The sequence below is a fragment of the Mus caroli genome, unplaced genomic scaffold, assembly GCF_978045245.1.
Source record: "Mus caroli unplaced genomic scaffold, Mus_caroli_1 scaffold_19, whole genome shotgun sequence".
Classification (NCBI taxonomy): Eukaryota; Metazoa; Chordata; class Mammalia; order Rodentia; family Muridae; genus Mus; species Mus caroli.
This window is the reverse complement of record NW_028227274.1, coordinates 64,004,702-64,018,675: the sequence shown is the minus strand read 5'-3', so window position 1 is coordinate 64,018,675 and position 13,974 is coordinate 64,004,702. Positions and strand designations below refer to the sequence as shown.

Here is a 13,974-nt window from a genome sequence, read left to right as displayed (position 1 = left end):
ACATGGGTGCTGGGGACTCTACCCAGGGTTCATCATACCTCCAAAGTAGCCACTGTACCCACTGAGTCATCTCCCCAGCTCCTTGTTTTGCTTTCAGAGGCAGAGTCTCCTGTAATACAGGAAAGTCGTGGTTTTCTAATCCTCCTGCCTCAGTCTCCCCAGTGCTGGAATTACAGTCATGAACCACCACAGGCATGATTATTTCTAAGGAAGGCTGTCACTACCCTAGCGTATAGCAGGCAGTTGGGGAGAGAGAGAGAAGGAAATGTGCTGGAAGACAAATAGGTTTCTGACTTCTCCAGACACAGTTTTGCCAGTACAGGACCTTCCAGGCGAATGCGGAACATCAGATTCACCTGTGTTAGGTTGCACATCAGATTCACCTGTGTTAGGTTGCACATCAGATTCACCTGTGTTAGGTTGCACATCAGATTCACCTGTGTTGGTTGCACCTGCACCCAGGTTCAACGTCACAATTTAAGAAGTTCTGGATAAATCACCACAGTGCATTCCTTTCTCCTCCATGTGAAAGGCAATAAAAACTGGCTCCCCTAAAATCACTTAAAGAGTTATCAACATGCAATTTATGAGTCACGGGACACATATATAAAAGAAAAGATTTTATTTTTTTTTTATAAAAAAAAATCAAGTCAATAACCAGAATGCCCTTCTTAACAAAGATAAGCTGAATCATAAACACAAATTTCTGAGCAAGTTCTTCCTATTACACAATGAACATGATTGCAGAGGACTGAACTTTTGCTCTGATATCAAAACCATTCATCTGAAAGTGGCCCTTACACAGTCATCCTGACCATCACCGGGACAAATGAGGCTCGGGGACAACATCCCTGCCTGCGTGGCTCACCACTGTAAGGGTCGTAGAGCACTGAGAACAGAGAGATCCTGTTTCCTGTCACTTCAGACCATGGTTTCTAACTAGACAGCAGCGTGATATTATTCCAGCCATGTGTGACACACGTAAAACCTATTTTGTATTTAATGAGAGGCTGCACGGTGTCTAGGCTTCTATCTGAACTGCAAAGGATTAGATCAAGTCAACTGCAATCAGTGGGCTACTAAAAAAAATTTATTTTTAATTAAGGACACCAAGTTGGGCAAGAGTGGGGTGGGAGGTGGATCTGGGAGTAGTTAGGGAGGTAGTGGGGGTAAAGAAGATCAAAATATAGTGTATGAGTATATGAATGTATGAAATTCTCAAAAAACAATAAAAACATTATGTTCTTTTAATAAGATAGAATGAGCCCTAAAATGATAGTCAGCTGTATTAGTAAGTATCCGTAAATTAATGTTCTTCTGCTTGGATAGCCTCAAACTCACATAGAGAACTCTGTTTCTGGGGCCAGAGTTATGGGTAACCAGATCCCAGATTCCAGGTACTGCTGCAGAAATGGATGCATTCTGGGACTAGTGCTCAGCAACTGGGTTCTGGCTGACCCACACTCCTCCAAGCAATGACTATGCTTTTGGTAGAAAGGGTTCAAAGTTGGAACTTGTTGGCGGGGGATGAATGGTGAGAGCCCAGAAAGCCCAAATACAGCAGAGTCCTTCCCAGCCCACAGCAGAGGGGGACTGAGATGGGCAGAGAGACCAACCAATGAGCCCCCAAGAACATGTATAGAAGATTGTAGTTCAAACTGCTACCCACCATTGACTTTGGCTCCCCCACTTCAAGGTCTGCCAGGAGTCTTTCCATACAGTGTGGAGGGAGGATTATCTGAACAGCTTACATGGTCTGTGGCAAGTGCCTCTTAGGGCATCATTCATTCCAAAGAGGTTGAGCAAGCTTTTGCCAACTGTTTAAAAGCAAGTTTTAGCTGGGCATGGTGGTGTGAGCCTAAAGCCCCAACAACTGGAAGGGAGAGTCTAGCGCTCTCTTCAGGATCCGTGGGATCATGACCCCTTTGAGAGGATTGAACAATCCTTTCACAGGGGGGCAGATATCAGATATCCTGCATGTCAGATATCCTGCATATCAGATATCCTGCATGTCAGATATCCTGCATGTCAGATATCCTGCATGTCAGATATTTACACGATGATTCCTAACAGTGGCAAAATTAGAGTTATGAAGTAGCAATGAAAGTAATGTTATACTTTGGGGTCACCACAGCATGAGGAACCAGATTGAAGGGTCGCAGCACTAGGAAGGCTGAGAACCACCAGCCTAGAGGATCAAGAGCTCACAGTTCAAAGTTAGGGCTCCATTGCAAGCGCCAAGTCATCATTTCTTGTCTCATAAAGAAGCAGAAGAATAAACTAAAATCCGTCACTTCCTGTGAGACCTCTTAATAGTTTCTTTTTGTGGTTTTAGTTAGGGAACACAATTGATGAGTACTGTGATGTGTATCTTACAATCTCGTCCTTTGAGCGCAAACACACGAACATTCCCTCCACTCACCTGCAGGATATGAAGCTTGCAGTACTGCCCCCGGAAACTCCCCTTGGGGCTCCGGGTGGAAAGGCACTCGCTGTAGGATCCCAGCCTGTCCACGTTGCCGGTAAGAACGTTGCTTCCAAGCTTCCCCACCGAGTCATACACTGAATCCCAAAGCACAAGTTTGAACAATTAGTTTCCCCAGGCTATGCTACTTACAAATGAATTATGAGGGACGTGAGTTTGAATCCCCAAAGCGCATGTAAAAAGCTTAGCACAGGGGCTTGTGCCTGTAACTATGTGTGTGGGTTTCTTGTAACTCTGTGTCTGGGATCCCCTGAAGCTGGAGCTACAGGCAGTTGTGAGCTGCCTGGCAGGAATTCTGCTTGGCATAGATGCAGGGAACAGAATTCTGGTTCTTTGAAAGAGCTGCCCATGTCCTAACCACTGAGCTACCACCACTCCAGCCCCTCCTCATCGTTCCTGATGTCCTTAATTTCAGCTCTATCTGGACACTGGCGTAAATTTCTCTCACCTATCCAGTTCGGTGTTTCCTGAGCCTCTTCCTACTTTCATCCTGGAGAAAGCCTGGCTATTGTTTGCTCAAACATTCTTTTCTTTCCTTTGCTATACATAGTTCTGTTTCTGGGTCCTGTTATCATCCCAGTGTGGCATTTTAATGCCCACGTCTCTGTGTTCTTCCTTTCCTTTCCCCACTCTCCAGCCATTCACCCTTCCCTGCTCTATTTTGAGAGGGCTATGAACTGAACTAGCCCGCCAAATTTTCTTCATCTCCATCCATCTTAATATTTACTTCTGTGTTGTGTTTAGATATCAGCTGCAGTATTCTTACTGTCTTTAATATCTTTTTCATATAAGACTTATGTATTTTATATACATGAGTACACTGTTGCCATCTTCAGACACACCAGAAGAGGGCATCAGAGGGCATCGGATCCCATATGGATTCCCATGTGGTTTCTGGGAATTGAACTCAGGACCTCTGGAAGAGCAGTCAATGCTCTTAACTGCTGAGCCATCTCTCCAGCCCTGTCTTTAATATCTTCACAGTTCTTGACTTTTCACATACATGTGAATGCATGCTCTGTATTACAATCCTCTCGCCTTGCTTTGACCATGCTTCTTCGCTTACTTTGGATTCCTTGCCAGCCCACTGGCTCCCCTGATTCGGTCCATGCAGCACACAGATTACTGAGCTTGTCATTCTTTTCCGTGCCGTGGCCAGCGCACGCTCCTTCCCTTTGTCTATTGAGTACAGTGAGAGACGTGTGAAGCCCAGGCCCCAAGCGGGCTTCTTCCCTCAGGACTTTAAGGACTGTGAAGACAAAAGATTCTAACTGTCCTTGAATGGAAGTACAGCAATGGAACAATTGGGGAGCTGGAGAGATGGCTCCTTGGTAAAGAGCCCTGGCTGCTCTTCCAGAGGACCCTGGTTCGATTCCCTGCATCTACATGGCAGCTTGCAACTGTCTGTAACTCCAGTTCTAGAGCATTTGGAGTCCTCTTCTGACATCCTCTTGCAATGCATGTATGTGGTGCACAGACATGCAGGCAAAACACCCATAAGCATAAAAGTACATATATGTGTGTGTGTGTATGTGTGTGTGTGTGTGTACTGACATGTGATCTGTCTCTAAAATATTAAGAGACACTTGTACTCCCCCCTTCAGCTGTCAGACTATTGAGACAATGAACCCCAAGAAATTAGACCTTTCCTAGGAATCTTATTCTGGGAGACAGAAGAGGCTGGAGCCAGAAGGGAGCTTGCTCCTGGAAAGAGATTAAACACCAAAGATAACTTGACTCACCTTGCAGGAGAGACTACAGCAGAGACAATGGTGATGAACAGAGCCATTCTGACCAAGACCCTTAGCCGTTGCACCGTTTTACCTTCTACTTAAACCTGAACTTCGTATCAGGACCCTGAAGATGGACTGTGGGGGCAGGGGAGAGCAGGCCACTGGACCTCTTTGTCCTTCCTCCCAACATGGCCACACTGGATATGTCACCTTTCCTAGCTTTGCACTATGACCTGTCTGTCTCTTGAAGTCAATCCACGCCCCATTCTGAGCTACTCCACATGGAGAGTAAAGCAGTGGTTTGTCAGGCAGTGCCCTTCCCTGAGAGACTCCATTTTGCAAGTAGCTTTTGACTTCATTTTGAGGATGAAGGATGATTGTGCCCCTGGGTGGACAAGTGAATGTATGCATATGCATGAGCACATATACCACACACATGCAGACACTGTATACACACACATATATACACACACATACACACATGCATACACACATATTCAAATACTCACATGCATACATACACACACACACACACACACACATATATACATACACACATGCACACTCATACACACACACATACAGAGAGACAGAGAGAGCATGTGCTCCAGGCACAGCCTACAGTATCCAGGGGCTTCTCACTATGCTAACAGCAGTTTCTTAGATACAGTTTGACTTCCTCCCTCCTTATCTCCATCCCTCCCTCCTTCCTTTCCTCTCTCCCTCTCTCTCCCTCACTTCCTTCTTTCCTTCCTCACTTTCTTCCCTTTAAACAAAACAAGATTTCAATAGATTCCCAGGCTGACCTCCAACGGGCTATGAGGCTGAGAATGACCTAAATTCTAATTCTCCTTTTTCTATCTCTTAAGCGCCGGGATCACATGTAGACACATACGTATACACACACACACACACACACACACACAATTTATCCAGTGCTAGGGATGAAACCCAGGCCTTCTTGCAGTCTAGGCAAGCATTCTTCCCTGGGATATACAGGCCCAGTGTCCACCCCTTTCCTTTTACTAGCTCCAGATGATGATGATGATGACGACGACGATGATGATGACAACGATGACGATGATTTTAGTTACAGTTTATTCATGTATTTGTGGGAAGGGGGTGGGGCATGATGAAGTCAACTGTGGTCAAGAGTGAGGCTTGGACAAGACTATTTGCCAGGTGATTCTAATTCTCAGCCTAGTTTGATGACTTCTCTGGACACTACAATCTCTGCTGGACTCCTGAGCAGGGCTTCAGTGGGGCCCTGCATGCCCTGACTTGCCTTCTGGTCTCACCCCACGCCGTAACCACAGCATCCTCTCTGCTCCATTCTAAAGATTCACCAGGCTAGAACTTGTCGGCCTCCCAGGTTGGGCTGTCCCTCCTCCCAGTCTACTGGCAAGAGTTGAATCATGCTGCAAGTCTGGGCTGGAGAGCCATCTCTCGCAGGAAACAACACAGACTCCTGCTCTGGGTGTCACACTGAATGGTGTGTCACGATGCCCTGTCTGTCTCCCATGAAAATAAGGTTGTGCCCTGCCTTAGTCAGTGCACATCCCAGAAAAGGAGCTTTGTGGAGGTTGGCTGAATTGAATTAAACTTTGATAGAGTTGGTCCAAACGCCCACATCTAGCTCTGAAATTTTATTTTGAGGTTTTCCCGTGGTCACAAAATACTACAAGTGTTTATTACTAATTGACTAGAGTGATTTTTCAAATCATGTTCCCCATCACAGGATCTCCCAAGCTCTGCACCCTGAAGCAAAAGGGTGTCAGGGAAAGCGCCAGGATGTGGAACACCGTTGAGATCTGTGCCCTTGGGGCAGAGCCTTCGAGGCGTATCCAGCAGCCTCCAATTCTCCATTGAAGCTCATTTTCTCCTTTCCTCTCTTGATCACCTTGGTGCTTTCCCCATAAATTGCTCTGGTTTTCATATTGCATTGATTTTCCTTCTGATCCTGGGCTCAACTGGATCAAACTGCCCTTTTCTCGCCACCTCCCTAATGAGTTTCCATCAAGTACCCAAGGACACTAGAGCACAAGCACAGTCCAGCCAGAAATGCTGCATCCTAAGGAGGGAGGGACGGGATTGGGACTAAGCACCCAGTACTGCGAGTCTCTGTGCTTGTTCTCGGTTTTCACATCCAAATGATTAAGCCATGTGTTTCTATGAGCTATGCTAATTGGCAGACGTTTCCTTCTCCTGTGGCAGTGTGCTAATTGGCAGACATGTGTATTAAAATGCAGTTTCTGAGCTTGTTTTCCTACAGCTCTGGGATCAAGCCCAGCGCCTGGTACAAGTTAGGGAAGCACGCTGCTGTCAAGCTATTTTTTTAACAAGATTTCACTATAAATTTACCTAAGAAACTCAAGATCCTCCTGCCTCAGTCCTGAATCAATGTTTCATAGTCACAGAACCTAGAACTTTCTATGGGAGCCACTTTATTACCCTGTCTCTAATAGGAGATTTTTCTTAGTTTCTGTGGAGATGTTGGTCCTGAGCAAAAAACCTTCCAGACAAACTTCTGGGTAAAACAGCCATGGAAATGGGCACTATCCAGACACTGAACAATCACATATATTAGATGGGCCATATCTTGGTTGGTAAAGCCCTTGCCTAGCATATGGAAGGTCCTAGCTTCAATCCTAAGCACCACACCATAACACATACACACACAGACACACACACACACACACACTGTCTGTCTCTGTCTCTGTCTGTCTCTGTCTCTCTCAAACAATACAACAAAAATGCCCAGGCCGATGGCAGACTAGAACAGGTTTCCTCTCAAAAGCTACCCACATCCTAGCTCAGGTGGGTACTGCCCTGTCGAGTGTCCACTCTGAACTTCCTCCTCTTAACAGGGTTCCCTATGGGCCTTCGTGTCTAGGAAAGAGTTGAGGCACACAGACAAGACAAAACAAAGACTATAGGACATGATGGAGTCAAAGAGACTGCAATCAAAATGGGAGAGTGGTTGTACTGGCTATTTTTGTGTCAACTTGAAACAGCTGAGTTATCACAGAGAAAGGAGCTTCAGTTGAGGAAATGCCTCCATGAGATCCAACTGTAAGGCATTTTTTCAATTAGTGATCAAGGGGGAAAGGCCCCTTGTGGGTGGGACCATCCCTGGGCTGGTAGTCTTGGGTTCTATAAGAAAGTAGGCTGAGCAAGCCAGGGGAGGCAAGCCAATAAAGAACATCCTTCCATGGCCTCTGCATCAGCTCCTGTTTCCTGACCTGCTTGAGTTCCAGTCCTGACTTCTCTGGTGATGAACAGCAGCATGAAGTGTAAGCCAAATAAACCCTTTCCTCCCCAACTTGCTTCTTGGTCATGATGTTTGTGCAGGAATAGAAACCCTGACTAAGACAGTGGTGATCTGTCAGAGCCTGAGCAAAGAGACTTGAGGCAGGGACCAGGGATGTGCAGGGTTAAGAAATCTTTTAGAGGAAAAGCGCTGTCTGAGATGTGTGAAGATGCTGTGATCAATCAGATGTCAGACATAAAAAGCACTGCAGACTGCTCGGGAACTCCGGGCTATCAGCCGCCTTGCCCCCACTCCGTCTAGAGAAGTGAAATGGAGTCCTGGGTGTGGCCTCAGCTGTGGACAGCATCCGAAAGGGGCTGGTGTGGACTTTGAGAAATGATTGAAAGCATCTAGCTATAGCTTAGGGCCTGTGTCCCCCACCAGAGATATACGGGCTTCTGTTTTTCCACTCCGGGTGATAAAACCAGCAGGATTTAATTCTGCAGTGTGTCTGGGAGGTCAAAGCAATCTGCATTAGCCTCTGTCTTCCTGTTCTATAGCTGTCTTGACAATCTTCACACCCAGAGGAGCTTGAAGCTTAGAAATCCATTCTCTGATCCTGAAGACCAGAAGTCTGAAGCAGGAGCAGGGTCAGTTCTTACCAGAGGCTCTGGGGGAGTCTGTTTTTCCAGGCTAGCTGGTTGCCAGCACCTCTACCATTCAGAACATAGTGTTCTTCCCTGTGTGTGCCTGCATCCAGATTTCCTCTTTTAAGGACAATGATCATTGTATCAGGATCCACTCTAACCTTGTATTACTGTTTTAACTGTCACATAATTTGTCTGTTTATAACAACATAGATGCTAAGTTACACATATTGTCACATGCATAAACACTAAAGGTCAAAGTGTAAGCATGGGTATTTTGCATATGTATGCATGTTCATGTGTGCTCAGGTGCACATGTGTGTGAATGCATCTGCACAAGGGGAGGGGACAGGGGGGGGAACGGACATGCAAGAAGACAACCTCAGGTATCATTCCTCAGGCACTATCCACCTTGTTTAAGACAAGGTCTCTCATTAATCTAGAACTCAACAAATAGACTGCACTTATTGGCTCGTGAGCTGCAGCCTGGTATCTCTCTCTTGGGCTTCTCATCCCTGGAGTTATAAGCACGGTCTATTAAACACGGTGCTTGCAAGGAGGCTGTTTTATTCAGCTTTCTCCCTGGACTATAGACATATGTTTGAGATGACACAATTCAACCTACATCTTCTAAGCAGGCATATTTTAATGTATACCGATATGAGAAGGACACAGCACAGAATTAATTTGCAAGGGCTGCCATAAAAGTTGCTGCATGGTGCCCTCACCAACAAGGGCCACACAAGTGCCCCACAGCACCCTCACCAACAGGCATACTTCTCCTCATAGCTCTGAGATTGTTACGTCAAGAACGGCAATGTGAGTGGAGCTAGGTTCTTCTGAGGCTGCTCTCATTGGTTCCGATGGGCCCGGATATACACCACAGAGCATCACAGTCTTTCTTCCCAGCGTGCCTGTGTCCTAACCTGGCATTGCACTGGGGCTCTCTTTATTTTGTTTCAGCTTAACTGTTCTTTAGAGAGCCCCACTCCCAAATGCTTGGGGTAGGAATTCAATATATGAATTCAGAGAAACACAACTCATTCTGTAACACCCACAGATTACAAAGGGAAATGAAATCTGTAACACTCCTTAGGTCAAATTCAGAACGTAGTCAACTAGTTCTCACATAGACCCTTCATCGAATTTCTTGTGTCTCTTGTAGCCATACTGTATGGTTTCTATTCACCAGCAGGTATAGTTCCAATAGAAATATCAGCGTAGGGATCTATTATAGCCACACCCTATGGCTTCATACAGGCATAATCCCAGTACAATTGTCACTGGCTGCTTCATTTGCCTCAATAAGAAATATAAAGTTGAAACAAGATGTATGTCAAAACTGCCATGCATCTGTTTGTGAACTGAGCAACTTATGTGCTGAATCCGGTAATAGATTGATCACTAGAGTATTTCTCACTCTTGTTTGTTCAATTGTTTGTTTTGGTGTTGAAAATGTGTTGGCTATAGTTAGCACATTAAGTTTAATTTGTATTCTTAACAATGGCTCCATCAATCCCTCCGGTCCAGTCAACGAAACAATAAACAACTCCTGACTTGTGACAGCTGCTAAATTATTTTCTAACACGCTGACTCTGCCTCCTATTGTGATGTACCCAGCGGAGGCAGAAGGCAGGTGTGGTATCACAGCGGAGATTGCCACCATACTAGCACAGTCTGAGCAAAATAGCTTCCCAAGCATAGGTAAGAGTAGGTTGGGTGTACGGCCCAATGGTAGAGCACTTGCCTAGCCTTGTGAGGCTGCTAAAAAGAAAAAGAATAAGAATATGCCCTTTAATCCATCCTTTCCACTCAAAATCTCTCTAAATCACCACACCACTTTTCATTTTCAAAAACATAAATTTTTTTTTTTTCTGATCAAAGCTCAATTTTACTATTTCCAGACACTCAGTTATAAAGGAAGGGGAAGGGAACCCAATTTCCCACCAAGTAACTCGGGGTCCAGTAGCAGGACGAACACGTTAAAACACATAAATTTTAAAGAGCCTTCTTCCACGCTGTCCCCTCAGGCCCTGGCATGTTATCCAGTCACACACAACTCATGCCCATTCCCATCTCTGGGCACTGGATTGGAGAAGGTGTTTTAAAATGTGATTATGCAATAAAAAACACAAAGAATAACCAAAACACTTGTGTTCTCATCACTCTGCTTGAAACAAATAACTATAACCAGTTTGTATCCCACCCTCTCCACCACTGCCCAGCCGCCCCGGAGAGCTGCATGTGGGCTCTTTCATTTTTGTACCTTTCTTAGATTTTTGGTGTTGAGCTTTCTCTCCAGCCTTGTATACCTTTTTTAACACTTGAACTGCATGCATTTAGCAGCAGACAGCTTTAATTTGCTTAATTGGTCTAAATTTAGATACTTTAGTGGTCTCTCCCTCTTGATGCCATTTCTCTGGCTGGATCTGTATTGATAGATGTACCCTTCATCCTTGTCTGTGGCAGCATTTTGTTGCTGTCTTTTCTTGTTTCTTCCTTTCCTTTTTTTTTTAAGATTTATTTATTTATTTTATTTGTATGAGCGCTCTATCTGCATATACACCTACACACCAGAAGAGAGCATTGGATCCCATTATAGATGGTTGTCAGCCACCATGTGGTTTCTAGGAATTGAACTCAGGATTTCTGGCAGAGCAGACAATGAGATGAGCCATCTCTCCTGCCCTCTTTCTTATTTCTTTTGTGGTTTCTTATTTTAGGCAATGATCAAAGGTAAAGGCTTGGTGATTCGAGAGCCTTCTCCCAGAGTACTCATCCTTCATGGTACCAGATGTCCTATGAGCTTCCAAAGGAGGAAGGTAAGCATCACTCCTGCCCAGCTCTGATGCCCAAGAACCTCGACAGCCATCATGGCAGGATAGCCCTCAGGGGCAGCAGCGAGATGTATTCCTTGGCAGTAACCAACAGCTCTCTAATTGGAAGTAAGACCTGCTCAAAAGGAGGGAAATCATACCTAGTACTAGAAGCCTAGCCAACCACTTAATGCTAGTGAAGTCATGGATTTTGAAAGAAAACCTCAACACCATTTTACTAAACCAACATGATACATACTAAATATTTGTGTTTATAGCTGCAGATAAGTATAATTCTCATCCTTCATCAAGGAACTTCTCTTTGCAATAGAAGAATATAGATTTAGATAAAGATACACACACACACACATATATATATATATATATATATATATGCACATATATACATATACACACACGTATATACATATATACAGACAATCAATCAAAATATAGAGTTGTGGAGCCTGGAAGCAACAGATTCATCTACAATATGATTCCCAAACCTAAGGCTCAGGGATCGCTGTGGAAGAGGTGTAGGGAGATTGGAAAAGCTAGAGGATCAGGGAGTTCGCTATGAGAGTGAATCTCCTGGTAATGTCAGAAGCTGTGCCCATGAATTCTCACCAACAGGACCGCCTAAACATGAGGTGAACGAGGATGATACCATCGACAGGCTAAAGCGGTCTTAACTGAAGGCGGAAGAAATGGTCTTCCCCAGGGAAAAGCACACCAATGACCATGCAGTGCCAAATGGTCAGCCCTCGGAGCATACACACAAGTAACACCGCGCAGACCGAGAAGGCTGTATTTGTGTATCTAGGACTATATATGTGGACAGACAACGGAAGGGTTTTGAGACCATGTGACATAGGCTCAAACCTTATTTCTCCAACTTATTTCATAAAATCTTTTACAACTCTATGACTCTATTTCCTCCATCTCTCCCCGCCCATAGAGGGGATTTAAAGCCTATCCAAGGTTCGAAAGATGCCCAGTACTGACGCCCAAGTAGTCACTCTTCACTCTTCTTATTGTCCCTTCCCTTATTGTCTACCAGGAAAATCCTAATGGACACCAATATCAATAGCGCATTCCATGCTCAAAAGTCTCAGACAAATGTCAAAGCAACTGGGCCAAGTCACAGCAACGACAGAGAGACATTTATCCACTGCAGTCAACAGACAGTCATCCATCCATTTACAGAGGTTTTCAATTTTTTTTTTTGAGCCATCTATTGGAGGGGATTTTGCATATGTGTATGGGAGTAGGGATGCTCTTGTGTCTGCGTGAGCATCAATATAAAGACCAAAGGTCTTTGGTTTGTCCCTTAAGAGTCATCCAGGTCTCTCACTGGCCTGGGACTCACTGATCAGGGTAAACCGTCAGTCCAGCAAACCTCGAGAATCTACCTGTCGCTGCCTCTCTAATGTGGGGATTACAAAGGTGGACAACCACACCCAGCTTTCTTGTGTGGGTGCTGGGGATGGAACTCAGGTCGACCTGCCTACGAGGTAAAGCACCTTACACCTGAGTTGTCTCCTTAACCTGAGAAGTTTCTACTTTCATGAGAACAAAAAACAAGGACTTTAAATTTCCAGATGTCTGCAGACAGAGAACATGGATAGCGCATGGGTAGAGAGGATCAGGGCCGACAGGGTTCATGCGTCTGTGACTGTTGATGACTATGTGAGGCTGTCTCTATACCACAAAGCTGTGCCTGCTGTCAGACCTTCTGGAGTCTCTTGGCTACTTGCCTGGCTCGGTTGCAACATCCCCTATCATTATTACCAAGTATTGTTATGAAACACAATCAGTTCCAAAGACAGGACTTAAATAACCTACTGAAATATCTGAGTTTATATTTTGCCACAATTTCATCAAATCCTGGGATATCTGACCCAGTGGAGAACAGAATTTGCTTCAAATGTTGTAGTATCTTGAATTATCCGAGTGTTCTATTTTTATTCTCTATTATAATACAGGTGGTTTTAAATACAGAAGTGGCCATGCATTTCTAAATGGAAATGGCTCTGTTAGCCTATCTGGCTTTTAACAGAGTTTTCACATTTTTCTTGTTGGTGATTTCCATCAGCAACAACAATGACTTCCATTTCAAAAGAGATACCCTGTTGAAAACTAATTTGGTTTCAGCCCGAGTATGCGTATGAATTTGAGAAACATACAAAAGTCAATTTGCTACTACTCAAGTCCAGACAAAGCACACACGCAAAGACGCCTCTCATTGCTCGTCTGAGCCTGTGCGATTCTCCAGTGCATACCTTAGAGTCTACTCTAGGCATAAGAATGGATGAGCTGGGTACCCTAAATAAAAAAAAAAAAAAGCAACGTGCTCCCAAAAGCAGATCAAATGTCTCAAAAGAAGAATAGACCCAGACATGTCTTGCAAAGTAGAATTCTATTGATTTCATTACAATGGCACTTCCAGACTGGTTTTACAGCTTTCTGCGGTGGTGACCCTCCCCCATCACGGCTTCGTCATCTGTTTCCTGCTTGCTGTCCTTGCGAATTCTCACGGGTTAGTCTAGCACGCTTCTAGCAAATAACTGTAGACTGCTCTGTGCTCAGCTACCCAGCGGGACAGGGGAAACCTACTTACTTCTCAGAGCGTATTCTTTGGGCTTCAGTGAGTTCAGATCAGAAAGGAATTCGTCAGTATCTTGCATGCACTTGAGAGAAATGTTTCTTGCAGGAGAAACAAAGGGGAACAGAGCGTGCAGGCAAGCTAGCGAAGTGAGGGCCATCATTTCTCAACCTGTCAGGATCCGCTTTCCCTTCTCAGACAAAGAGCCTAATATTTATGAAGCCCTTGTCTATAATGTGTTGGGGGGGTGTAAATGTGACACCTCTCACCCCTTAACAAGCCAAGAGACAAACCGCATCTCCTCAGCCACCTGCAAAGCGGACAGATAAACCATGGAAACCAGTTTATATACGATTTGTTATTGTTGAGTGGGTCAGGGCTGTGGATGTGGCGCCATTGGCCACCTGGCTCCCTTTAGTTATGCAGATTAACACGTCC

The 13,974-nt window shown here is 44.8% G+C and overlaps 1 protein-coding gene across 1 annotated transcript in view; it reads right to left on the bottom strand.

Moving 5' to 3' along the window:
- Positions 1-13,699, bottom strand: part of LOC110285182 (O-acyltransferase like protein) — a 52,351-nt gene extending 38,652 nt beyond the window's left edge. The window contains exons 1-2 of the mRNA XM_021151162.2: positions 13,552-13,699; positions 2,423-2,562 (exon numbers count right to left, since the gene is read on the bottom strand). Coding sequence (XP_021006821.1) covers positions 2,423-2,562; positions 13,552-13,699 — 288 coding nt within the window. The remainder of the gene's footprint in view (positions 1-2,422; positions 2,563-13,551) is intronic.
- Positions 13,700-13,974: the final 275 nt, after the last annotated feature.